Source organism: Galleria mellonella, unplaced genomic scaffold (genome assembly GCF_026898425.1).
Source record: "Galleria mellonella isolate WM207_F2 unplaced genomic scaffold, CSIRO_AGI_GalMel_v1 utg1914, whole genome shotgun sequence".
Taxonomy (NCBI): domain Eukaryota; kingdom Metazoa; phylum Arthropoda; class Insecta; order Lepidoptera; family Pyralidae; genus Galleria; species Galleria mellonella.
In genome coordinates, this window is record NW_026442030.1 from 542,616 (window position 1) to 570,612 (window position 27,997).

General features: G+C 32.3%; 3 protein-coding genes across 5 annotated transcripts in view; 1 reads left to right on the forward strand and 2 right to left on the reverse strand.

The window, feature by feature from the left end:
* Nucleotides 1-27,997, forward strand: LOC128200510 (uncharacterized). 2 transcript variants are annotated; one of them, XM_052894136.1, is made up of 5 exons: nt 1-152; nt 824-1,032; nt 2,464-2,613; nt 2,881-2,970; nt 27,878-27,997. In XM_052894136.1, the coding sequence occupies exons 1-4, from the start codon at nt 149-151 to the stop codon at nt 2,965-2,967; spliced, it is 450 nt and encodes a 149-aa protein (XP_052750096.1). In that variant the 5' UTR covers nt 1-148; the 3' UTR covers nt 2,968-2,970; nt 27,878-27,997. The 2 variants fall into 2 exon arrangements, with proteins under 2 accessions (XP_052750096.1, XP_052750095.1); XM_052894135.1 differs by lacking the exon at nt 27,878-27,997 and having other exon boundaries at nt 2-152; nt 2,881-4,056.
* On the reverse strand, nt 10,014-10,826 carry LOC128200512 (uncharacterized). Its single transcript, XM_052894138.1, has one exon. It carries the CDS (start codon nt 10,824-10,826, stop codon nt 10,014-10,016), a length of 813 nt encoding a protein of 270 aa, XP_052750098.1.
* Nucleotides 11,148-27,997, reverse strand: part of LOC113518885 (solute carrier family 46 member 3-like) — a 35,161-nt gene continuing 18,311 nt past the window's right edge. The window contains exons 1-8 of one of the 2 annotated variants that reach the window (XM_026903910.3): nt 25,258-25,355; nt 24,236-25,122; nt 17,602-17,758; nt 15,588-15,689; nt 13,410-13,547; nt 12,790-12,873; nt 12,235-12,391; nt 11,148-11,415 (exon numbers count right to left, since the gene is read on the reverse strand). In XM_026903910.3, the coding sequence (XP_026759711.2) occupies nt 11,148-11,415; nt 12,235-12,391; nt 12,790-12,873; nt 13,410-13,547; nt 15,588-15,689; nt 17,602-17,758; nt 24,236-25,122; nt 25,258-25,270 (1,806 nt within the window). In that variant the 5' untranslated portion in view covers nt 25,271-25,355. Of the gene's footprint in view, nt 11,416-12,234; nt 12,392-12,789; nt 12,874-13,409; nt 13,548-15,587; nt 15,690-17,601; nt 17,759-24,235; nt 25,123-25,257; nt 25,356-27,997 lie in introns of those variants that run through there. The other variant, XM_031907188.2, reaches the window with a different exon arrangement.

Consider the following 27,997-nt stretch of genomic DNA (forward strand, 5'->3'; position numbering starts at 1 on the left):
TTGTCATACTAAAGTCGATTGACGCTAATATCTGTATAATTAAACAAGTTGATCAGCTTTATGCTAAAACATATTTCAGTTCTAATCGAGAATTTGAAGCGTACACGTACATTCTTGTGTGTGTTAATTATAATTTTTCATATATATTATGGGTAAGTATGCACTGATCTTATTTAACATAATTCTGCCTTCCTGAGGCGTACGATATTGATAATTTTTATTGAAATAATAGTTTATAATTATTCAAATATACCTAAATTGAAATGCTAAATATTGTAAATTATATAATTTTTAAATCGTGATAATATACTTAATTAAAAAAATCGTTTGTTCTTATTGCAATTAATTTTGTTTTTTTTTTTTTTACAAATATACACTCAAATTCTCTTTTAATCAGGTCTCTAAAGTGCTCTACCCATGTTTATATTTCGATGGTATTTTGTTGTTGGTATTTTGTGCTCAGGCGCAGTTATTAAACACCTTTTTAACTTACTGGCATATTTTACATTAATCTTTACTATTCATGCTTTTCTTTTATAATACTTTCACCAAAGTAAAAAAATAGCCTTTGAATATTTTCAACTATATTTTAGTGCAATGCATAATAATGTCTGTGGATTCAAATAGCATAAAATTTCTTTGTTTTATAGATGCTTTGACTCATAGGTCACTCATTATAACATCTAAAGTGAACTGAACTTCAAACAATTTCAATAATCGGACTCATAATTGTTTGTACTAGTTAGCAAGGTGTTCATTTAAACTTGATTAGTTAATTTTTGAGTATGAGAATCGGACCCATAAGGATAAATAAACATTCTAGCGTTCGAGTGGATTCAAGCAACTCCATGCGATGCGCCCGAACTCTCGGACAGAGCTGTCGTTGCAGGTTATGAAGGTTATGATTGTAGCCCTCTTTGGGTGATCAGAGCCTGGCATGCAGAGGATTTGATACCTGGAAAACTGGCCGTTGCACATGGTGCCGCTTATGTTCCTTGGGGTGGTCTAGAAAACGCAGTACAATGTATTGAGGTACGACATTATTTTATATTATATTATTGAACAACTGTCTGAATTGGAAAATATCGCATATTACTCAGTAAATACACACGCACGTAAAACACGAAAATAAATATTACGTTACTTTTATATATTTTCCTATTTTTTTTTTCATATTTTTCCCTTTTTTTGTCCATGTCTATGTCTATTGTTATTTATGTGCTGTAAGTAATGCAAATAAGTTATATATCTATTTATCTTCTCTAATTTTCTAAGTCGATTTTGATAATCGTTTTATAATCGATATTACTTCGTATTGGCTCCGTATTAATTTAGTAACGGTTGAAGTATGTTTTTTCAGCATTCATAAAGGTTGATTCCTTTATATCGCTCATTGAACTTTATTAATTAATATAGATCTTATTAATTATCTCATGCTTGTAATTAAACTGTGGAACTTTGCAATTTGTTTTGGTTTCCGAAAAAAAAAAACCTCAATTAGATAATGACATTACTCATACGCCTGTTTTATATGTACTGTATTTCTTAAAATAGTGTCGGCCGCTACTTATCGTTCTGACTCAAATCATGTATCATCCATTACTAATAACATAATAATAATTTTTCTTTATAGATTTAACCCAAAAAAAAAACCGACTAAAATAATCGATTCAGAATGTATCGGATATACCTACGAACACAATCTACTAATATACATAAATATGTATTTGATAATCCCTAATGGGGTTTATTTTTTGATGAGTGGAAATGGTATGGTAACCCCGCCTGCGCTAACGATATACGCTGGCGGAATACCAGTGATGGGTGCTATATGAGAATGAAAACAGGCCAGTTAGCCCATCATGATGAATTCATCAGGAATTAACCATGATAGTTTTCAGGGAGAACCGCGAGGTCGACTTGGTTGGGTATATTGCTAGCAATGGGATTCTCAGTCTCCATTACTAACAATCCCTTTCCCCCCACCAATCCCTAATGGGTTGAAGAATAAAAAGTACGCTCATATGAAATAGGGAACAAAATAATGTATAAACCCTTAAAAAATATTGATATCTTAAATATTAATATAGAATAACTACTGAGCTATTGATAAATAAATAAAAAATGTTTTTATCTGTGGTAGCAACTACTTGTAAAAATATTCTCCTGGTCACATAAAAGCAAAATTTGCAATAGACCTGTCCAGATAAACAATGTTTTAAATTATATAATACGTTTTAGTTGTCCTAAATTAATAAATTTAAATATTTTCTTTTAGATTTACCATACGGTAAGCAACATTAAGCAATTTAGGGAACTAAATTGTATAAGACACTTCTATTCCATGGATCTGGTTCAACACAAAACATCAATGTAATGTCCACTACCATGACTGAATTTTTTAATAAAATATTTGTAAAAATGATTATATTAAATTGCCTTTCTTAAATGCAATTTTTACAGGTGTTATGTGCTCGTCCAGAAGATGTGCAATGGCTAGAGTGCAGTTGTGGTACAGTGCCACCTAATGCTATTGAAGGTGGCAGAACATCATCTGGAGAAGTTTTATATATAGGCAGAGCTAGTCAGCAGGGCTCATTGACACCAGGCAAGGTATGAATATGTCTTTATGATGTAAGATTCTAAAACCGCCAAAGCTATATACTTTATTTTATGCGATAGTAGATAACAATGAATGAATATAATTTTTTTAATGGCTTAAAATAAAATATTACTAGCGATAGGGCTATTGGACCCCATTGCTAACAATTTTGTATTGTCATAGTGATTTTTTAAGCCATTAAGACGCTAAGAGGATAATATGGATAATCATAACCACTGTGAAATTTGGTTTACATGTACACTTAATTTCCTTTTCAGGTCCAACCTAGCCATCAATCGATGTACATGTCTTTTGATGGAAAGGAAATACCACATCATGTCTATGAAGTGTTATGCACCGTTTAAAAGGTATAAAGGTGTATACTTATATTACTCATATTATATTATGTATATCGTCTTATGTTATCATGCTGCATTGAAACACTGTTTATACAATATTATGATATTTTAATTAATGTATTTGGCAATATTTCCCTCCGCAACATTACGGTTTCGTGGATTTGGATTTTTTTTAACAATGTTAAATGTAATAAACTTTGGGGCATTCTTTCTAAATATGAGATCATAGGTGCTCCATTTTCCGCTGTACAGTTTATATGTAACAGTGAATATGTGCTGATGGGTAGCAATATAACTAGCGTCAGATAGGTTTGCATACCGTCAGCCAAATTGTTCTCTTATATATGGACAAATATCTCAAAAGATTGAGTAGTATAAATGTGGAAGTATGGATCTAGTAGTTAACTGTCCCTGTGAGATGGTGCAATCCTAGTTGCTCCATTTGAAACTGATCTACGAACCCTAGTCACTGTAATGAAATACGATTCCATGGGCTGAGGGGGGCAATAGAAAATGAAAATAATAACTAATCTTTGAATGGGTGAATTCCAAAATCATTGCGAGAATTGTAGTATAATAATGTTTTGATAGAACATGTGGATGAAATTATATGTCTTAGATCGCAGATTGAGTGAGGGTAGGAAACACACTGATATAGAAACAAGAGCGAATGTTGGGAATAAAATGAATGGTGTGATAGGGAAACCATATTCGACAAATATAGTTTAAGCCAAAAGGTACAGTTGGCCACGTGTAATTCCATAGTTGTCCCCAACTTGTACAGTTGTTAAATTTTAGTATGTATGCAAGCATAACGCAGTATATACTTACGTCCGAATTAAAACGGAAGTATCGGTGTTATTATAAGAAAGGGCGTGTTTTATTAGTTCAAACATGTCGATCGAAACCTATAGCACTCGATACTCTCTGCCACCCCGTAAGATACTTAGCGTGAAGATGTATAGAACTGGCAATGTGTATTTAAGGGAGGTGAAATTATTACTATTTTGATTTATATTGTTATTATATTTTTTTATTATTCTTCCAAATGTTTACTCTCAATCAATAAATTGTAATAAACATATTTATTTTCTATTCTTATTATTTATTAAATTTTTGCCATTTCTCTTAATAAGCATACTGAGGAATTAAAAGTTAAATTCCAAGCTCTTAATTGCTAAAAACCCTTAACATTTTTTATTTTAGGAGTATATACTCCTTGCTTTGCTTGCTTGCTTGGTTTTGCTGCTTTTTATACAAAAAGCAAAATATATATTTCCTTTATGGTTTTGATTGTGGCGAGAACATAACATTTTTAAACGACTGAACCGATTGCAATCGAAACTGTTTATTTTCTTTGGTTCATATTGATTTTGTGACGATTAATTCTATCTATCTATTGCATGATTTTATACAAAAAGCACCTTCTCAAAAATATATCATCTCGTCATTGCTTCGGTTACTGAGCCGGCCTCAATGACGCTGTCTATCAGTAGACACCCACTGGGGGGAGATCTTTGCCCACCCATACGCTTAATGTGACGATTAAAGCTGCCATTCTATTTTAATTGTAACGTGACAGGGAGCAAGTAAATAAAAATATAAATAGGTATTATATTCTCTATTTATTTACAATAAAACAAATTTCTAAGTACCTACCTACTCACATAGACTGATAAATACTGCTTAAGTACTATTTTTGTAGGAAATTATACACAATAAAAATCTTACGTCTATAATAATGTAATGGTCGACGCAGAATGAAGTATATCTATGTCTAATTAATATATTAATAATTTTATTGTTTCAACTAAATATTTTGTCTTTATAAAATATAATTTTATAATATTTGAGTATATATCTAATAGCTTATTATTATTTTTATTATCACTTCTACCATCATTAATAATACACTGAATATCTCTCCCACAGAATATATTTTTAAATGTCTTTACATGGATAGCTATGATATCTATGAACCGAAGGGTATTACCCCATTAGATTGAAGAAGTGAATAACAGATGGTCAAGGACTGTTCCTTATTACAGCCTGTAGTAGAAACCCATATACAAACTTTAATGTTATACTTTCATATTTAGAATAAATTTTAAAGTTTGCAAGAAGTCTATGGATGCACGTAGTTCTGGACCGTTCCTTGACAGTCTATGGGGGATGCCTATATTTAGCAGTGGATGAATAACGGCTGATATGATGATGATGGTCTTAGAGTTATTTAAATACTTTATTTGACGTAAAATAAATCATTTTAATAATTGGTTAAGTAGTTTAAACGACACTGATAACTATGCAATAATTTTATATGACTTATATAATATATAGGAGTTTTATTTATATGGTTTATGGCTTACGACATTACTATATATAATTACGTTTAATATCTATACTAAAACATTTTTAAATCAAATCACAATTTATTGGTATCACATTTTCAACATACATATTATTTATTATTAGAATAAGGTTGCAAAAACCGCGTATTGAATCAGCCTTTGATTGGATCACCTTAATACAAATATCTTGTGATCTACCAAGGTGATCCAATCAAAGGTCCTTTAAAGAATTAGTTTTTTATCATTTTTTTTTTAATATTCACTAGACCTATTACATTTTTTTCTATTATTATTCTTTAGATTCTATACGTGTTCAAAGTATATATAAGTTTAGCAGCAACCTTACTCTGATCACATTTTATATCAGTCCTTAATTAATTTTCTTACATTTAATTACTAATTACTCATAAGTCGTCATTAATATCAATGTAACATAAATATCAGAATAATTTACTATGAAAAAATTCGTGTCAATTAAATCGCGAATTCGGTAGAATAAACGTCATAAGACCCGGACTGTTTCATAGTGAATTGAACAATGTCGTAATTAAGTCTTAAAAAGTATATCTGCATATATAATTAAAAATGTTTCGATACCATATAAATATCTAAATAATGTATTAAACCTTCAACAATATGGACAACTACCTATTCATTCCTCATCAAACAATCGACTGATTGATTACTGTGTACAGTCGATGGTAGATTGTTTTCGACAACTTAGATAAGACTGAGCTAAAGTTCAGTGTCCACTACAAACAATATATATGTAGATATATTCTTACATATATATAGGATTAAAAGTTGAAAAATATTTGAGTAAACTCATATTACTACATAGTAATATGAAAGTTTACAAGGAAAGATAGATGGATGGATGAATGTTTGTTTGTTACTCTTTCACGTAAAAACTTGACCACATTTAAATGAAATTCGATACACAGATAAGTTATATCGTAACTAAGCATATAGGATATTTTATATACTGATTCACACTGGTAAAGCCGTGGGAAATAGCTAGAAGTAAATAATTATCACAATGCTTCATATCGCAGTTTCTATCTGATATAACAATAGTATTTACATTTCGGGTTTTTACAATTTTTTTCTCACTCATTTATTAACCGACTTTTTTTACTGTTCACGTCCCAAGTTATTTTACGACTGGCTTTGTAGATATTGATTTTAAAAAAAAATTAAAGTTGATATTTTCTATTTATCTAGTCTAGAACGTATTTTATAGTAATTTATTCATTTTTCATAATCTCTAACATAACGTAACTTAGAAATTATCTCTGTCAGTTACAAGAATTAGAGGAGAAAAAATATACGTAAATAATCCTTGACAAAATTTATGAAGGTGTAGAAATGTAGAGATGTGTGCTTGATGATATTTATATATATACATTCAGAAGGAGTGAAAAAAAGAAAGATTTAGTACGAGATTGTATAATTAATAATATTTACAGTAAATAAATTCAGATATAATAAGTCGCGATACAAAATATAGTTCCGTAAAAATTGCTAAGACAAGGAGATTGTCAAGAACGTCACTATTTATTTTTCTGTCACTATATAGGTTTGAAAGAGGTTGGTAGCCTACATCACTCCCCCCCATGAGACCTGGTTAAGGGCGATAGAAATCTGGAAATCGGACACGACGTCCAGAACGAGTAGTCCTAGCTACAGGATTGTTCGTGTCTTGGTTGTTAAGTGTAGTGTGATCGTTTAAAATGTAGGCAGGTTTCAACCTATCTATCGAAACAGTGACTTCTTTACCTTTGATTAGCAATTTAAAGGTTTTGTCACCTCTGAGCAATACAAGATAAGGTCCTGTATATGCTGGTTGGAGAGAACTACGCAATGCGTCTTCGCGAAGGAAAACGTAATTGGTAGTGGCAAGATCTTTGAAAATAAATATTTTGTCACTTCTATGACGAGAAGCAGCAACAGGTTTGATTTTATTGGCGAATAAACGTAAACGAGCCATAAAATCAGTGACATCAGTAGAACCTTCCAAATGGCGGTCGAAAAATTCGCCTGGAAGCCTTAAAGGTTCTCCATAGGTAAGTTCTGCTGAAGAAGCTTGTAAGTCTTCCTTAAAAGAACTTCGTATGCCCAATAGTACCCACGGAAGAGATTCCGTCCAAGTACTATTCGCATGACACATGATGGAAGTCTTAAGCTGCCTGTGAAATCTTTCAACAAGGCCGTTAGACGCTGGATGGTAGGCTGTAGTTCGTTTGTGTTCGAACCCTGTAATCTGAGATAATTGTTCGAACAGCGCCGATTCAAATTGGCGGCCACGGTCCGTAACAATTTGCTCAGGACAGCCAAATCTAGAAATCCAGCCTGAAAGTAAAGCCTTGGCGACAGTTTCAGCTGAAATATCGGTTATCGGTATTGCTTCAGGCCACCTTGTAAAACGGTCGATGGCGGTGAGACAATACCGATATCCCTGAGACAGAGGCATGGGACCGACAAGGTCAATATGCACTACCTTAAATCGTGCTCGAGGTAAGTCGTAAGTGCCCAACGGAGCAGACACGTGACGACTTACTTTAGATCGCTGACAAGCTAGACAAGACTTAGCCCACACTCTGCAGTCCTTTCTGATGCCGGGCCATACAAAGCGTTGAGCTACCATTTTAGCAGACGCGTTAGACCCGGGGTGGCTCAGAGAATAAAGGCTGTCAAAAACTTCCTTTCTGAGGGTTTTAGGAACAAATGGTCTAGGAGTTGTTGTACTGATATCACAGTACAATGAGATACAACTCCCAGGTAATTCTCGTTTCTCTAGACGTAAAGAATTTGGTTCGTCTAGATAATTAGATAATTCAGGATCAGTTTCCTGTGCTTCAGCTATGGCTTTCAAACTGACTGGTTTTTGCAATTCATTAACACGTGATAACGTATCAGCCACAACATTATTTTTACCCGAAATATGACGAATGTCAGTGGTAAACTGGGAAATGTAATCTAAATGTCTATACTGCCTAGGCGAACAGTTGGCTTTCCGTTCATGGAAAGCGAAACTGATCGGTTTATGGTCAGTATAGACTGTAAAATGTCTAGCCTCAAGCATATGACGAAAGTATTTTATTGCATCATATATTGCCAATAGCTCTCGGTCATATGGTGAGTACTTTTGTTGAGAAGGGCTGAGTTTCTGGGAAAAGAATGCTAAAGGTTCCCATGCACCATTCTTAAATTGTTGAAGTACTGCACCAATAGCAGTATCGGAGGCGTCTGTGACTAAAGCTAGCTTACATTCACAATCTGGATGAGCTAACAGTGCAGCATTCGAGAGACTTTCTTTACAGGCTTCAAAGGCTTTTAATGTGTCTCCAGTTAAGTTAATAGGACTAGAGCCTTTAACTGAACCTGCCAAAAGAGAATTAACTGGAGCCTGGATTTGGGCAGCATGAGGCAGAAAACGCCTATAAAAATTTATCATGCCCAAAAACCTTCTAAGCTGCCTTACATCTTTTGGTGGAGGAAAGTCCTTGATCGCCTGCACTTTAGTATCCAGGGGCCTAGTACCTTTTTCGGAAATTCGATAGCCTAAAAAGGTTACTTCCGATACGCCAAAGACCGATTTTGCAGTATTAATTACAATGTTGTATTCTTTCATCCTGGCAAAGACAATACGTAAATGCTGCTCATGTTCAGCTTCAGATTTGGAGAAAATGAGGAAATCGTCCAAATAACAGTAACAGAAATCCAATCCCCTAGTCACCTCATCAACAAATCTTTGAAAAGTTTGACCTGCATTTCTTAAACCAAAGGTCATATACGGAAATTCGTATAGACCAAATGGGGTTGTAATGGCAGTCTTCGGTATGTCCTGAACACTTACGGGTATTTGATTATAGGCTTTAACAAGATCAATAGTAGAAAACACTTTACATCCAGAAATGGAATGAGTAAAATCATGAATGTGTCTAATCGGATACCTATCAGGAATCGTCCGTGCATTTAGCATACGGTAATCTCCGCAAGGACGCCAACCGTTATCTTTTTTCGGTGCTAAATGTAATGGCGATCCCCACGGACTCTCTGAAGGCCTAGCTGTGCCATTAGCTAACATGGACTCAAACTCTTGTTTGGCAATTTTCAACTTGTCCGGAGCAAGACGCCGGGGATTGCAATGTACGGGTGGGCCAGGTGTTGTGCGTATGTAATGAACTGTGTTGTGTGAAATAGTCCTATGTACCCCTGCTGGTCGTGTAATTTCAGGAAAATCAATTAAAATATTATGAAATTTAGAATCACCTATCAAAACTTTTACAGACTGTATTGTGTTGGATGGATGTGAAAGTGAAGCTGTAGCAGTGAGTGTAGTGGTATTATCTACTAAACGTTGATTGCGACAGTCAACCATTAAATTGTAAAAGGATAAAAAATCTACACCTATAATACACTTTGTTACATCAGCGACTACAAAACGCCATGGAAACTGTCTACGTAGTCCTAAGTCTAGGTTTAAATGTGCGTAACCGTAGGTATCGATGACGCTACCATTAGCAGCACGCAGTTGATAATTGGTCTTGGGCCGACGTTGTCGTAGTAGTGATCGTGGAAAGACGCAGAGATCGCTTCCGGTGTCGATGAGAAACTGAGTCTTTGTATTCCGATCCATAACGAAAAGGCGACTACAGGAGGTTGGGCAATCGCTGGTCGCCGCTATCGATTGCCTTGTTAGTTTTCCTGATTGTAATCGCATGGCTTGATACAATTGTTAGCTTTACTGCCAAACTTATGGTGATACCAACAAACGGGAAATTTCTTATAATTAGAATGAGACCTTGATGCTGATCGGCTACGTTGACACTTCCTAGATCTGGAGCGCTGGCGACGATTTAGTTGCATGGTAAGTGACTTTACTTGCCTGCGCAGCTCGGCTATTTCATTCGCCATATGATTGCTAGAACTTGGTCCTGCAGCTGCATCATCACGAGCTGTCGCTTCAACTTGAGGTGAACGTGGTGCGAGATCCATAATTCTATCTGCTAGATCCGCTAACACATCTAAATCTGCATTAGGTTGTGCCACAAGGATGGTCTGAATATGAGCAGGAAGACGGCTGGTCCAAATTGTTTGAAGAAATTCATCTGGTACCTTTGGTCCGGCTAAGCTCTGCAAATGCCTTAAAAATTGTGAAGGCTTGCGGTCGCCTAGCTCCTCATGCATTAGCAATTGTTTCACCTTCTTCTCTTTGGATGCACTGAGGCGCTTAACCAACTCCAATTTCAGCTTTTCATACTTCCCCTCTGCTGGCGGACTGATAATAATGTCTTTAACTTCTTTAGAAAACTGATGGTCGAGTTGTCCGATTACATAATTAAATTTTGTTAGATCGCTAGTAATTTTTGAAATAGCAAATTGGCCCTCGACTTGAGCAAACCATATCTCTGGCTCTTCTGGCCAAAATGGTGGAACTTTAATTGCGACTTTAAATACCTCGGATGACGTGTCGTCTCGTACTGTGGAAACGGTGCTGCTCTCCGTCATTTTTTCTTCCAAAAATCGATGAATGAAAATGTTCAAAAGGGAGTCACCAGTGTGGAAATGTAGATGTGTGCTTGATGATATTTATATATATACATTCAGAAGGAGTGAAAGAAAGAAAGATTTAGTACGAGATTGTATAATTAATAATATTTACAGTAAATAAATTCAGATATAATAAGTCGCGATACAAAATATAGTTCCGTAAAAATTGCTAAGACAAGGAGATTGTCAAGAACGTCACTATTTATTTTTCTGTCACTATATAGGTTTGAAAGAGGTTGGTAGCCTACAAAGGCTATCTAACTTGTTTAAATTTTAATACTAAAGTTTACTAGTACATAGCATGCTTTCAGTAAAACCCATTTCTATTTGAGACTGATTTATGTTATCGTCTGCCTTTTCATTGATTACCTGTGTCTGATTTGTATCTTGTACTTTTTTTGTGTCACTCGATGTAGTTTCATCAGTTTCGAAAGCTTTATTCTCGAGTCCTGTTTTTTCTTGTTTTTCCTCTGTTCTAGCCATGTTTTCCTTGACGGCAGCAGCCGCTTCTGCGTTGATTTGTTTTTTGTTTGCTAAATACAACCATCTGTAATGAACAAAATAAACTGGGCTAATTTTGTGCCTCTGTAAAATTACTTAATTAAGATTTAAGGTCGTATTTTGTAGACTATTTTAATTGAATTATGGTTATATATTAATCAATTGATGTAAATAACTTTTATTTTTAAACTTTAATTTATAATTGTGATGTTGGAATCGATTCTGAGGTGGTATTTTCCTAAAACCTATGTCTAAAATTAAAGTATTCTTATTGAAAGGACAAAATATGAACTAATTTTGTCATAGATTTAAGTCAAAATTGTTATTATTTTTGTTTACCGTGGTCCATAAAACAATAATTTTGCGAAATCATCAAATTAAAATAGTAGATTAATAGATAGATTTAGAGAAATGGTGCCTCAATCGGCCCCATTGTCAGAATTGGTTCCTACCAATATACGTATTTAACTGATATTTTTAACTCTTTTTTGTCACTTATCAGTAACGTAAAACTTTGTAAAACTTACGCTAGGAACTACTACTACTAATTTTGTGAGAGCGTCGGCCGCTCGTGTCAAGAGTTTCTAGGCGACCTTTGTTACACACGAAGGCTTCCAACATGGCTTATCGGAATTCTCTGGGTTACGTGCCCTGTGCAGTACCAAACAAGCTCAGCTTAGAACTGATCATTTAGAAATGATTGCCAAATCATTTCTAAATGATCAGAGTTATAAGCTGGGATTTTGGATTCCTGATACGGAGTTGGAGTTACACCGTTTATTGTTGTGGTATGTAATATTTTTACTTTGTTGAGTATTTATATCTTAAGTTGGTTTTAATTGATTATTTATGAAAAAATACTAACAAGAATATGACAACTGCTGGTACAGTAAGTCCTCCACCGAGAAGGAAAAATGCTCCCGGGAAACTTTTTATAGTCGCCGTGTATACTGTTGTGTACATGGGCGCATACACCAACGGCATCATAGCTTCAGCTAAACCAAAGAATGAATTCACTTTGCCTGAAATAAAAAGATAGGCGATGTTTTAATAACAATTCATAGTAACGTAACCATTTTATGTAAATATAGATAAATGTAGCTTATCAGGTCGACCACCACGCGTTATTCCATGATGGATGTTTAAGGAATTCTAAACTGTCTTCATTCCCCCGATATTATATAACGTTAGGCATACATGAGTGCATTATTCCATCCTTATCCGGTAAAAAAATCGCACAAGTAAAATTATGGCAAAGAAACTGACGACCCGCCTAATGTAAAATGGTTAGGTACCATCGCCTATACACATAAATAGCACAGAATAAACTGACGCTCATGATACTCATTCATTACCATTAGTAATGTCTATGGATTATTATACATATATGTGTATATTTTAATGAGTTACCTGTACTTACCTAATTCATCCCGCTCTACCAATTTTGACACCATAGACCTCATCGCTATAAACGATGTTCCATTAAAAATCTCAACTAATGGAGCTATAAAAAAAAAAAAATATTAGAAATTTTTATATTGTGAGATAACATCGGTTGCTTTTAAGTTTATAATGCAATATAATTTTCCTTTTTATAAGGTTTAGATAAATAACTATTACTTTAATGTCTTTCAAAATTGATACTTAAATAATTATATTTTACCGCATAATTACATTTCTGTTTTGCCAATGGTTGACTGTGACGGAATGCTATATTGTATTGATTCCGTCTTTCTGCCAGACTTTTTTTTTGTAATTTGGTTAATAAAGAATAAATAAATGGGATAACAATTAAGCCTAGCAAAATTTATATTTAGTGTCAAATATGTGTTTCCACTATTCATACAATCTAGACCAACTAAGCAATTTTTCATTGCATTCAAGTGTTTTTGAATCTGGGAGTTTATATGCTGGCATACTCCCTACCACTATATACTATATTATAAATGTATGTATATAATTAAGGAAAATGTTAATATATACTTGCATAGGGGTTTGTATCACATGTGTATATATCTATTACTTATTATATTTTCTTACCAATATAGATTTGCCAAGTTTTTGTTGCAAAGGCATACATAAATCCGGATAAAATTTTACTTGTGCAAGATATTACTCCAATAATTGCGTCGTCAAACTTTAACAAATGACTAAAGACTCCAACGGAAAACAAAGTTCCTGAAATGATATAAACGTTACGTTTGTTACCCAGTTACTTGCCTTCAATGTTGACATTGCATCTAATATTATAGTTTTACCTTGTACCTTGATTATATAGACCCACCATCGAATATTAAAAACGGGCCAAATTTTGTCAGCTAATTGTAAAATTTGCTGACTCATTTTTTTTTATATATATATATATTTACGCGCATAATTTATCTTGACGTATTATTTATTAAATAAAATTAGTTGTCGCGTATTAAGAAGATGCAGAAATTATAGATATAGAAGGTATAAAGGAATCAGTCATAACTATTTATTACACAAAATTGTATGAAAAAGATGACCCACTTTTCTCGAAGCATTTGTATGGAAACACTATATACATAATCTAAGAGTTTTACCTAAAGGTAAAAAAGCAAAGGTAGGTTACCTACGTAAGGGGCATATTTAAATCCGTGATTTTTTTATGTGACATGGAATAGCAAATTGGATAATGGGCCATGTGATGAAAATTGAGAATCATCATCTACATACATCATGAGTTACTTATGACGTCTATAGGTGATGATTATATATTACATCACAGTGTATAACTTAAAGCCTATCACTTCACCTTTTTCCATTCCTGCGTACTATGTTATTTTCCTACTCTGTAAATTCACAACTGCTTGGTGGAAGAAATACGACAAAGGTATCTAAGTATAGGTACAACTATTCTAAAAAATCTTCCTTTGATCGATTGATTGATATTATCTTTTTTTTTATATTTAGTAAACTACATGATGACCTATTTTTTCACTTTTAAGACATATATTAATAGAAGAAATATATTTAAGATATTTACATACATCTAGGACTCCATATGTACAGTTGTACCTACACTCGTACACAGACTATTTTAATCAGCCTTAATAATGTTACTTAATATAAAACTAAATTGATAATATTGAATTAAAAAGTTGAGTTTGTTATCTCGTAATAAAAAGTCGATATATATTAAAAATTTCTATTTTTAACAGACATATTTTTAAACTATATAATAGAAATACTTCTGATACGTCATTTGGAGATTGTCGATGCAATTTTTTTTTAAACTGCACCTAATTAAATATCATGTTATGGTACTCAATCTTTATAATCTCCGTGCATACTCCAACTCTATATGACGTTTTTACCTATTAGATCATATTTAAACTTACTAAGGAACAACGATTTTTCTATTAAATCGCCCATCACTAGGTAGACTAATGCGACTAATCGTCAACTAATTGAAAAATAGCCAATTAATACAAGGCAAGCACTAAATACCTTAGTCATTTTCTAATATTAGCTTCAAGTGGCATTTGACTTTTAGTAAACTACTTCGACATTCTTAAATTATTCATTTATAATTTTTAGAGAGAACAAAATAATAATGAATAAATAAAATAATATATATCTTATTAATTTATTTATACTTTATTATACACAAAAATTACACAGTTAAAATCTATATTAAATGAAAATATACAACAGGCGAGCTTAACTCTGTAAGAGTTCTCTTCCAGCAAATCTTGAGTGGATTAAAGCATTAACTACCAATCTTAATTTTCTGTATTTCAAATAAAGTAAATAATTGCTTACAAGCTATGATATTGTGACGAAGGGCTATGTAAGTATTATCAATTTTCTTAGTCTGCTAACTGTGTGAGGACGCTTCAAGTCATGAGCTTAAAATGACTATGTAGTTTTACTGTGTGATATTATATTTAATTTTAACAATCAATATACCTAATTGCAGAAGTTAAGAATTAAAATAAATAAACTCAGTATAAATGTAAGAAATTTTTAGTTCTTTATACTGTGATAAATCGATGTGCTATACAAGATGAAATGGCAATACAAATATTAAGGAATCCACAGATATAGGTGACTCAAAACTATATTTTCGAAATATTAGAGAAAATGTATAGCAATTTATAGTGTTTAAGAAGAAATTAAGTCATATAGTTGTATTAATAAAATAAAAACTAACAATAATAAATAAATAAAATATCCGATATTTATACTTACCAACTAATGATGTACACATTGCGTAAGTAGAGAACATGCTAAAATCAACTTCGTTCCAATTGAATCGATATCGTGTGAATAAGTACATCACAGACATCTCACCTGAAAATTAATGTGTTTATTAAGAACTGATTTTAAAGAAGACTATTAGATTTTATTATCCAGAACACGAAAGTAATTTCGTGTTGGTTCCTGTAGTATACGACACTCTTTACAAATACTGGTTTGTTTTTCTATTATTGACTTAAGATTGTGACATTCCCTTTCTAACTACTATTGTCTGTAATAATACCAATGTATCGTTATTTTTAATTGAATTAATTGATACAAACCAATATTTTCCTATGGTCTATATCGTTTTGTATTAGTTCCACATTAATTTTATCCCGAAAAATTTAGATTTCTTTTGACTTATTAAAATCTTAGCTATATACTAAGATTATGTACAAACCTAATGCCATTTAATTTATTGGAGTAGATACGTAATATAATTTCAGTTTAAAAAATTCTGAATATTTGGAATTATATAAACTTATACTTGGAATCGTATGTTTGCAATAAGAACCTAAATTTTTTTCGTATCACTATCCTCATAATCTAATTCGTTCTGCTATACCATACATACGTACCTACTTCAGAATGTGTACATAGTCCAATCACTATATATCTACTTACCATAGTTATTGTTTGCAACAATTTTCAGAATGAAAATAGTATTTTTTTACAAGACCATAAACGAAAAAATATGTACAAGAAACGTGTGTTTTTGTATATATTATTTACAAAACACTTTTCGTAGCTACATAAGTAGCTACTAACTAATCCTGAACGAAGTTCATCGACGCTGAACAAGCGTGACAAGTTCTATAGAAAGTGAAACCTTGTTAGAGAAAGCAATTCCATAAGACCATAAATGACATAACTGCAACTGAGTATAGCGACTCGATGCAAGGCCGCAATGCGCCAGTACGAAAATAACTATAGAGCTAGCTACCGTTCATTGCGTGTTAATTTAAGTGGAACATACTGGAAATCGGTACAATAATAAACTTTGACAATCAATGAACTATGCATTTACAATCATTTTTATACAAACCTTCCGTTAACCTATTAAAACTCACTTCATACAGAGTAGTAAATGAAGTAATCAGTCACTTTTATTGACGTCTATTTTATTATAAATAAATAGGGTGCAAACGTCTGACGTGTAGATAAATAAAATTTAAAATTCACCCTTAATATATTTACTAATCTTATTACTATATACTATACACTACAGAAATTTTTCAATGGGAAAATTTAATTGTATTTGTACCTTGTTTTAATGTAATAATGTTTTATTTTATGTTAATCGACTATACATATATATAATATAAAAATTTTGTTATGTACTTTATGAAATATTTATTAATGTGATTGCTGTGCCCTTCCAGGGTTCATGTTGATTCTTTACCTTTAATAACTTAAGACCTATATTGTTGAAACATGAAATAGCAATAGATGATTGAATTGAATAGAATTGAATACTATTATAAACGTGAAAGATTATGAGAATGAAGACATGTTTCTTAAACTTTCACGTAAAACTACTGAATGGATTAGAATGAATTTTAGAATAAAAATAGCTTAATATTGTAATTGTTGAGTAAGTTTCATCGTTTTTCAATCGTCACGAAATTTGATATACGCGTATTATTTAAAATGTACCTACAAGAACATAGGCTACTTTTTAACTTGGTCAATCAATATATCCGATCACGCAGACAGAGTCAAGGATAAAAACTAGTCAAAACTAATATTATAAAGAAGAAAAATTCGACTTTTTGTTTCTAATGGATAAACTCAAAAAATACTTAACCAATTTCAAAAATCCTTTATCTATAGAAAACCACATTATCTGCGAGTAACTATAGGATATATTTCATTTTATTAAAAAAAATCGTGCAAAGCCAGAGCATGTCATTAGTAGTAAATGTACAGAATGTGATTATAATTCAAGCAGTAAAGAACATACCGTAAATAGGTCCAATAACGACACATAGTACGACTACCAGCATAATGACTCGCAATCTTCTGTTATTCGGGCCTTGTTTGAAAGCTACCATCAGTGTCTCCTTCACATACCGTACATCAAAGAATACCTTCAGCCATTGGCAGCAACTGGTTGTTTTCTGAAAATGAATGTATACAATATAAAAACGAACACATTCAAATACGGGTAAATATTATGTCGAATTACTTATAAATAATGAGCAATTGGACAAAAAATCCGGTAGTTTTTTTTTTATTTTTTTATATTGACGTATTTTTATTATTATATAAAACAAGTATGGCCGTTACATTAACAAAACTCAGTAGTGTAGCGATTTAGCACACTCGTTGCCTTCTAATGATTGTAAGTTTGATACTCCTATATGTGTACCGGTCTAAGAGGCGATGATAAAAGATATATATAATTATATAAATTTATAAAATAAAATTAAGCTGGTATTAGTAATGTAGTAGGTATTTAGATTATTTTCATATATTTTATCCTACCTAGCACCCACAGTTAAGACAAATGTAATTCATCACTGTCCGTCAAGCTCAATAGACTACGCATTGCGATATCCGTGGAATACATAATATGCATAGTAATGTATAACCCGGAAAACATTACCTTTTAGTCGGGAAAAAATAATCTGCCCAGACGAGTCACACGAAATTAAACTCTAATCACAGAAGCAATCAATACCTTAAATAGTAGCTTATATCGTAACCAATAAGCACTAATTTTGAAGGCTCTCCCTTCATCCGACTGTGACACCAATTTGGGTCAAGTTGACGGACTTTTTATGCAGTCACGCTCGAATAACCTGATTTAGTCATTGAACTTGCCATCTGTTTCATAATTATAGCGCGGATAGTTTCCACGGCCGTTTCATTAGCGGTCTACTCAAAACAAACATATTTCTTGTACATTAAAAAAATGTATTTGAATAGCGTGAAGAGGATACTTTTTTCTGTAATTTATTTTAGGAAAGGTTTTTGTCTCGTTGTCAATTAGGCAGATTAGCGATTTACCTACAGTGTTATTCCAAATTATAATAACTACGCTCTACTATATTGTCCCTCATGGGCTCAGGACTGTGTTAATAATGTTTCAGTCTTAATTTTGCTACAAAGTTAGAAACTATCAGATTCAGACTTATATGTATATAGATAAAGGCTGATAACTAAACTGAGCTCAAATCGTCATAGTCGTAGAATACTGACGGATCTGACAAACATTAGATATACATATCCGTCAGTATTTTACGACTATGACGAAATGTGACATCGCTAAATAACCCTTCACGAACTAAAAACAGTACACAAATAATTCATCTTATCTAATTAAATAGTAAATACAAAAGGATATAACAGTTCAATAAGTTCGACGTATAGTTATATCTTAAATGTATATGAAAAAACACAATCTTCAACTATTAAAAAATCCGAGCTTTGCAAATGGGACGTTATTAACTCGGCTAATCTTTTATACTTTGATTTGCCTATTCCGTATGTGTCTGTAGCAATATTAAAGACTAAGCACCATTCATAGAACGTCGATAGTGTCGATGTATACAAACAAGAAAATCGTAAATTCTCAATTTATGAATATTATAACGCCGGAATACAAAATGTGTATTGTGTATTCCGGCGGTATACACATGTCAAGGAAACGGTATTAATGTATTCCAACATATTAATTATACGTGTACACATTGCAGATTTGCGATATCCTTGTCCAACTCAGCCCTACACGGCTGTCCCGTCCCGTCCGAACCTGGCACTATATAAATGGTGCTTATATATACACGAATCAATTTATCAAACACTATGTAAACTTATAATTACAAGTCTTCTTAAATGTAATTAGTATTTATTATATATAATAATAAACAATCTCTCCAAGTGAATCAAGAAGCTATATTCAATTCATCTCAGTATTAGACCATTAAAACATCATGGTGATAAATAGCTAGCGTGAGAGGGGGGGTGGAGAACGGATTGTTAGTAATGCGAACTACCAATCTCATTGCTAGCAATATACCTTGTCATCTGACAACGTAAACAACGTAACAATGAGACCACGTAGATGTCGATCTCGACATCTACGTGGTCTCCTTAGAAACTATCGTGCTGAATTCCAGGTATATTCATCATGGTGGGCTGATCTGCCTTTTCACCTTCATATACCGTAAGCGCAGACGAAAATACTATTCCATTATCATCCATTAAAAAAGTAGCTACACAGTTTTTTATCGCTTTAACAATAAACAATATTTAAAAAAAGTATTGTAATTATACAATTAATTAATATATCCAATCGATTCGCCATTGACAGCAACAATTATTGGTCAAGAATCATGACCTGTTACATAATACGCTTCGGTTTCAATAACGAAACTGAATAACAGTATGTGAGAGGCACATAGGTATCAATATTAAAGGTCACTAAGTATGAACCTAACCAATTTGTGCCTACTTGTAGTACAAAAGTAACCTTGGAGAATGGAAAGGGATTCATACAAACTATTTATAAAAAAGACAGCAACTGGTGTTGCTAGGACCTGTATATTATGTTAATATATAGATAGTAGGGGGAAGGGGGGTTGTTAGTAATGCGGACTACTATTCCAATTACTAACATTATACCCTATCAGGTCGACCTCCACGTGGTCCCCCTGGAAACCATTGTAAAAATTCTTGTTGAATTCGTCACGATGGGCTAAGTGACCTGCTTCATCCTCACCTATCGTCCTTCACTGGTGCCCCGCCAGCGTAAACTGTTAGCGCGGGTGGAGTTACCACTCCATTATCACCAATTAAAAAAAAAACAAATTCTTCACTGCAGAAACACAAATGGAACAGAACCAAGCAAACGAATTTTGTACAAAATCTCCCTCTGATAATTTAACACACACAAGCGGGTGCCTACAAGATTTTGCTTCACAACAAGCAATCTTTAGTTTCTGAAAAATCCATAATACAAGCTCCATTTAATTTGAAAATCAATGGCGCTGTATTTATTTTATTTATTCATTTAAAAGCTATTTCTATGTTTTAATCATGTTACTCTTATATCGACCGTATATAAAAGCTGACTTTAAAATCTATAAAACATGGAACGCGAAGGTTAGTACCGTAATGTTCTAGATTTGATGATCAAATGAATATCTAATAAAGTTCATGATGGCTTTTTCAAAGTTGACAAAAAAAAAGATAGTTTTAAATTATGAAATACCGATACTACTTATTTAAATATAAACTTCAGTAAAATGCAACATATTTTAAATGCATAATCGGGACTTAACTCGATGTAAATTGCACCATGACGTGGTCGTAACGTCGCCAATAAAGAAGCAGTTATGTATGTACTATTTACCTGTAAAAGCTTATAAATCGCTTTAAATCCCGATAATGTATTTAAAATATGTGTAAACAATGGGATAGTTTGAAATTAACTAATGTATAATATGTCAGTCTTCAATTCATTTCTTACAAAATTTCATTTAAATAATGAACTCTACGTTTACTAAGGTGCTCATTCCCATAGTGCTAGATATTTATCACAATTACAAAGTATGTAATATAGGATCAAAATATAATATAAGTATTTGAAAAGCAATTGAAAAGAACTAAAATGGAAAATTAAATATAAAAATTATTTAACATCTATTACGCCACGTAATAATAAACATATTTAGCACATTGCGTAAGAGATGCTATGTCCATGTCATTATTGACACAAAATACTAAAGTACTACTTTATATTTGTACATAGATTAACTTTACGTTTTATACCTACATATTAATTCATCCTCGCCTTTGTACTTTTGATTACCTCTGTCATATTCTTATAACTAGTGTGTACAATAACGAATTAAAAAAAAATAGTAAAAATTAATCTTAAATAAAATTAATCCTATTAAATCCGAATACTTTTCAATAATTAATGTGACATAAATTTGTAAATATAAACTTTATATATATAATATTTTTAATTTTAAGTTGAACAATGGTTAAAATATGTTATAATATTGATAAGACACAAAATTTTGCAAGCATTATTAAAAATAACTATTTCAATAATAATTGTTCCTAAAGATTTATTAACCAAATCAGTAGATCACAATCATTATATAGACATAAAATTATAACAGCAAAAGTACTACTAATAAATGTTTATTACAGTTTAATTTTATGCATTCGTGTTACGCAAAACTTTAATTCTTGCGTATTTACTCATATTATTAACTGACTGACCCGCGCCGACTTCGTACCAGTATAGTAATGAAAAAAATGAAACCAAATTTCTCTCACTCATCATGGAGATTTTTTAATCCCAATTGTTTACTGTTTTGTACAATATTGCAATCATTTTCTTTCATACAGACTTTATTCTGACAATTACAAACTCAACAAAAAAGAAATACGTAATTACGCACATAAGTACAGCCGTTTTCACAACAAGTTGTTTTTATTTATATAGATTTTATTACCATATATCTTTCCACTAAAACTCAAAACACAAAGCATAAAGCAATTTTTAACTGCAACGAGCACGATTGGTTTATGGTTTTTGCACTATAAATAGGTACATATACGCTAATAGGGCAACAGTAAATAATTGATAGGTGAGGATCAAAATAGATCAGTCAGCTGATCCATTACCAGAAATTAATTAATAAATTATTACCAAATTTCTTTAAATTTATCTGTGACAAAAATTTATATACTCTATACCAATCATGTTGTGATCATCTTCCATCATATTTACTAGCATTGAAATCACAGTGATTATATAAATGTACAAAACTGCGGTGTCGCAGAATTGCAACCGCAGTGAGCCCGGTTGCAGTTCTATCTTGCGATCTATGTTCTTAACCTTAGATTCGGCTTGACTAATTATATAAAAACTAATTATACTAAAAATTACAATTAGTAATTCTATTAAATGAATGGCACATTATTATAGTTTTGAATGACTAATATTCTTATTTATTGTATTCAATTACCTGTTTCAATTTTATTGACACAATTGAGTCGTTCATAATGGCTCTAACTATATAAATATTATATATTGTGTGTTAGAAAAGACTCACTCACCTTCTCAAGTAGCTGTCTATATAAATATTATAATATCTTCTATTTTGTTAAAACAACTGTAATGTTAACTGGAATGTCAACAAGAAGCTAAATATTAATTAATACATAATAGGATTATTCAACACATAGTGCCAAAGGTCATCAATGAATATATTTTATCATAATTAGATACAAAATGACAAACTCTCATCAAAGTTATTTTATCTCTTAATTAGGTGCAGGAATTGGACCGCAACTGTCATCTCGATCCAATAATTGCTATAAATATAGACAACCTGTTGTCCTTTCCAATGAAGCATATAATTGTATTCACAACAAGGCAGCTTAGCTAGTTAAATGCTCGCTGATATATATAAACAAGTAAACACATTAAAGTATTTAACTTTTACGCTTTCGAGTTTCAAATTAGGTTACTTTTCATATACGACAACGTTGGCAAACAAGCATACAACCTGGTTATTGTATTCTATAGACGCCTGCAACACTAGGGGAGTTAGGTGTGCGTTACCGACCCTGAAGAAATCTTAATTCATTTTTTTTGAAGTACCCCATACTGTAGTCTCTAGAGAAAATCTCGACAAAAAGCTTATTCCACAGCCTGAGTATTCGTGGCAAAAAACTTCTCTAAAACTGCACTGTACGTGACCATTGAGGTTCTACCGTCTGAGGATTAATTTCCCTGATGATGGCGAGCAGTGCGATGATAAAAGTTAGTTGGAAGAATCATTTTGGTCAATTCCTCAGAACACAATTCGTTATACAAGCAGTAGAATTTACTGAAAAAGTTGCAGCTTTACCCTGTTTTCAAGATGATCACAAAACTCGAAATGTCGGCACCTATGGTCTCAATACATTTAAAAATAGTAATGGATGCATTCTGGAATTACTGAGCTTTTTAACGGTTTATAAAGTGAATAAGATTATAAGTAAATAAGTAATTAGAAGTAAATAAGATTTTTTAACGGTGAACGTGCAAATTTGTACCTTAAACGGATTAAGTTTAGTCGTCCCCAATCGGAGACTAGCATGAGTATTCTCGATTTCAGACATAAGCTAATCGTTAGTCTCTACGATATAACGCGGGATATTCACACGGTCATATGATCCGCAAAACAATGCTTCTCAACTTTAACGAGGAAATTATTGATACATACATAGCATAAATAAAGTTATGGACAACATAGAATCTTGCGAGACGCTGATATTAATATCCATGCTATCGAAGCAACTACTGTCAACCAGGGTTTAAATGCATAAAAGCTAAACAGAAAGCTAGTGATCAATTTGTATTAACCCTCAGGAAACTATATGAGGGTAATATCGATAGAAGGTCATTATGCCAAACTCAATTGAATGGCTTTGCTAGTTAAATGATATCGGTGAAAACCCTATTGGTGCAATTCGTGCAATTTCTAACAAATTGTATACAGAAGAACAACTATGTTATATCAACCCGTACCCAATGATGGTATGTTAATAATTATATTACTAAGTCAATCATTCGATATACTTACGATGTCAGTTGATTTCTTGACTTCTTTGATTCTGTAATATCCATAGAAAAAACTTATAAGATACAAAGATGCACTTAAAGCAAAAACACCATATAAACCAATTTTTCTCACTAATATTCCACTAAGAGCTGCACCCACTGGTACTCCTAAAGAGTAAAATAGGTTGACTATTCCGATTCTTAACGTCCTTTGTTCTTCTGTAGTTACATCTGCGATATAACTGAATACTCCCATGAACATAGTAAACCAGCCACCTGTTAAAGCTGGAAATATTGCTTCTGTTACTGCTGCCACTTCTACTGGTAATTCATAAAAGAAATAAGTATTCACAATGAGACCAACACTCGTTAAAAATTCTCCAATAATTGGCAGGAGCATGCAAAATTTTCGTTGTCCCACTCTATCACTGTAGGCGCCAAGAAATATTAAAATTCCACAAGGCAGGAATGATTGTAATACTGTTTTCCATCCTGCCACTGAAGCTACTAGTTTTTGAACAGCTTCTTCTTCGAATGTGTAATTTTGAGTTTCTCTTCGAGTTAAAGCATCACATATATGGTGTTCATATGCCAAATTAACTCTACAGGCCTTCTCTAAGTACAAATTTTGCGTAGCTAATGCAGAAAGAACCGACGGCATCACATAGCATGCCAAAATTGGCTCTACTGTAATAAGAGACATCATTCGTTTAGTTTTTTGAACAAAATTTAGTTCTTCCCAATTATCTGTGTCGTCCTGTCCCAGTTTCTCATTTTGCACTTTCTCCATTTTGCTTTTTCTTATACTATTCCTAATTATATTATTTGTATTTAAGTTATTGCCTTTAGTAACATTAAGTGATTTTTCATCTCGTTTACCGTCGACAGCCATAATTGCATCACAAGAATCTGAAACAAATATTTCTTTTAATATAATCTGCAGGATTAGCTGAACTAATTTAGCCTAATAATGGAGCTTTTTAAAATTGATTGGTGAATATACTACTGCCGGACGTTGTAATCATATCATGATTGCCTACGTACTTAACGTAATCATCACTGGCTGTTAGATAAAATTAACTTTATCCCTACACAGTATTTTATCACACAGAAGCATAGTTGTTTTGAGCTAAGTCACGTAAAATATATTTTTTGCTTCTTATATTGTTATGTGTATTTACATGAGAATTTTATCTTTATATGTTTTAAAGGCATGTTTAATTTTTTTATGATTAATGTACATTGGTATGTCTACATAAACAACTGAGATAGAACACGAATGGTCTGTGTACTTGTGATTACCAATCTCACAATGAACTATACAGGTAACGATCCATTTCAGTGATTCAGGAAATTACATTTTATTTCATCAATTGATGAATTTGGATACGAATTAATGAATAATTGAATTTAGAAACTATTTATATCTTCTTTTGTTAATAAAATCTATTTAAGAGAAGCAGTTTTTTTTTTTTTTTATTAAAGACAACAAAACGCTGATTTACGATTTTATATTTACTTTGTCTTATACTATTGTTACAACAAATTCATCCAACCATTTGATTAGAAAATTATTAAGGAGGAAGTAAAGAATACTAACTACATACATTCATGCGGGTGAAAAACTTATCTCTTTTACAGTCAAGTACCAAAGACCTTGCAGAGACATTAGTTAGAATGAAGTATAAAAAATAGGTATAAATTATAGTAATTAATTATTGGTAGGTATGTCATTCCTACATATCCATTGTGTGACGTGACGACAGACGAGCTGAGGACGTCTGTACAACGGACAGACTACAAAAAGTTAATGCTTAACGCAGTGTCATTACGTTGACCTTGTACTATTGATTTCCGTGTTACAAATAAATAGAAGTGTTCAAAGGTTCCATCACAAAGAACTTGATTGCAACAAATCCTTTAATCTCCTAATAAATGAATATTAAGAATAGGTCTATAATCAGCCAACAAATAAATTATTTGACACTCAAATCCGTATTATAAATGATATTTCCTCGATCAGCTAAGAAATGCAGTAACATATTTAAAACAAATGTAATTAGTAATTTGTATGACTATCTTCCAGAAAAGTCTATCAACACATAATATATATTATGTGATCTACTTTTTGATTCTAAACGCAATACTTATTAATATTCCGACCAAGTTGTCAGACATATTTCAAATTTAATGGAAATATAAGTAAGACTATCTATAAGATAGTCTGTAGGTACAATGTCTAATTATATTTATAATCACAAACGTTGAAAAATCCTACTTTATGCCAAGATCCTCACTCGAACATCTTTCTTGCCCATGGCTGGCCGGTTCTATAAGATATGCGGCCGTCTTAACGTTATTACGGTCAGTATAGTTACTACATAGTTGTAAATATTAGAATAATACTTTAAACATAATACACCTCTTTATTAAAACCAATAAATAAGTTATTAATAGGACAGGAAATTAATAAGGTAAATAGAAAAAGTTTCAATGAGATATAGGATGCATGTTACCTTGACTCATTGGTCAAGGCACAATGACTTACCGTCAATCTGTGACCTTTCAATAATTATTGTATATATATACTTCAAAAACAATACCAACAGGTGAATTATTTAGCGAAATTGCTAACAATTTAATAATTGAAACTAACAGTGATGTAGCATTTGACAGTTTCAGCTATTAGCATTTTGTAATTGTAAAGTCTTTATTGTACATAATAATACATAATTCTATCCGTTAGATTTAATTCAGTACATACTGTAAGAAAAAGAATTATGGTGGAATGGTGAGCCAAAAATATACGAGTACCTTTCAAATCGATCACAGTCGGATCCTCTCTAACAACCATCATGGTTAAATCATAATGGTGTCTTTATAATAGGTCAACTAACCTGAATTTATTCTCAACTATCATCTCTCACTGATGTTTTGCTAGCATATACCAATATCACAAGCGGAGCTATCATTCTATTAATATAGTCTATAAAAAAATGAAATCACAAAATACAAAACAGTCATAACCTTATACGAAAAATAGTAAATTTGATGATAATAATAATTGCAAATAGATAGATAGATAGATAACATATGCTTGGCAGGCGGGTTAGCAACCGAAATTAGGCTTTGGAGATATTTAAGAGGGATGCTGCTGCCCATCCCTCGCCTTCTCTTAGTCGCCTGTTACGATACCCACGACATAGGAAGAATTAGTCCATTCTGTGCGGGGACCTACACGGCGACTAACACTAACATTTTGTTATTCTCGCAATAAACAATATCTATATTATATGTATGCATATGTATTATATTAACAAGTGATTAAAAATATTTAAAAATGTTTATATGATTACACACAAATAAAGTACATAATTAAATAAAAAAATATGCCAAACAAGGATGACAAATGCCTCAAGAATTAACCACAATGTTTTCTATAAGGGGCCGCGTGGATTTTAAACTGACAAGGCATATTACTAACAGTGGGGCTTGCTAATCCCCATTAGTAATAATCCTCTCTTCCCCAGATGATTCGTATTTCCAACTAAAATATACTAACACATTCCACACTCTGATGTCTGTTAGTATAGTCACAAGAGACAAAGAACAATTGTTTCCATAACAGTTTTATCAAACGTCTCGCTGTGTTTTGTGTTTACAGATTGCACTGCCCGGGCCCGTACAATTGTAAATATCCTGAAAATGAACGCGATATGAAGAAATAAAGGTGTGAAAAGTGTTTCTAAAATTCACAGGAATCGTTAATTTTTATTTCATTTTT

Bases quoted from the DNA above. Each gene is read 5' to 3' on its own strand.
- LOC128200510 (XM_052894136.1), top strand. The intron at 1,033-2,463 runs GTACGACATTAT...CAATTTTTACAG, and splicing joins ACGCAGTACAATGTATTGAG to GTGTTATGTGCTCGTCCAGA. The intron at 2,614-2,880 runs GTATGAATATGT...TTTCCTTTTCAG, and splicing joins GCTCATTGACACCAGGCAAG to GTCCAACCTAGCCATCAATC.
- LOC128200512 (XM_052894138.1), bottom strand. From the start codon at position 10,826: ATGACGGAGAGCAGCACCGTTTCCACAGTACGAGACGACACGTCATCC.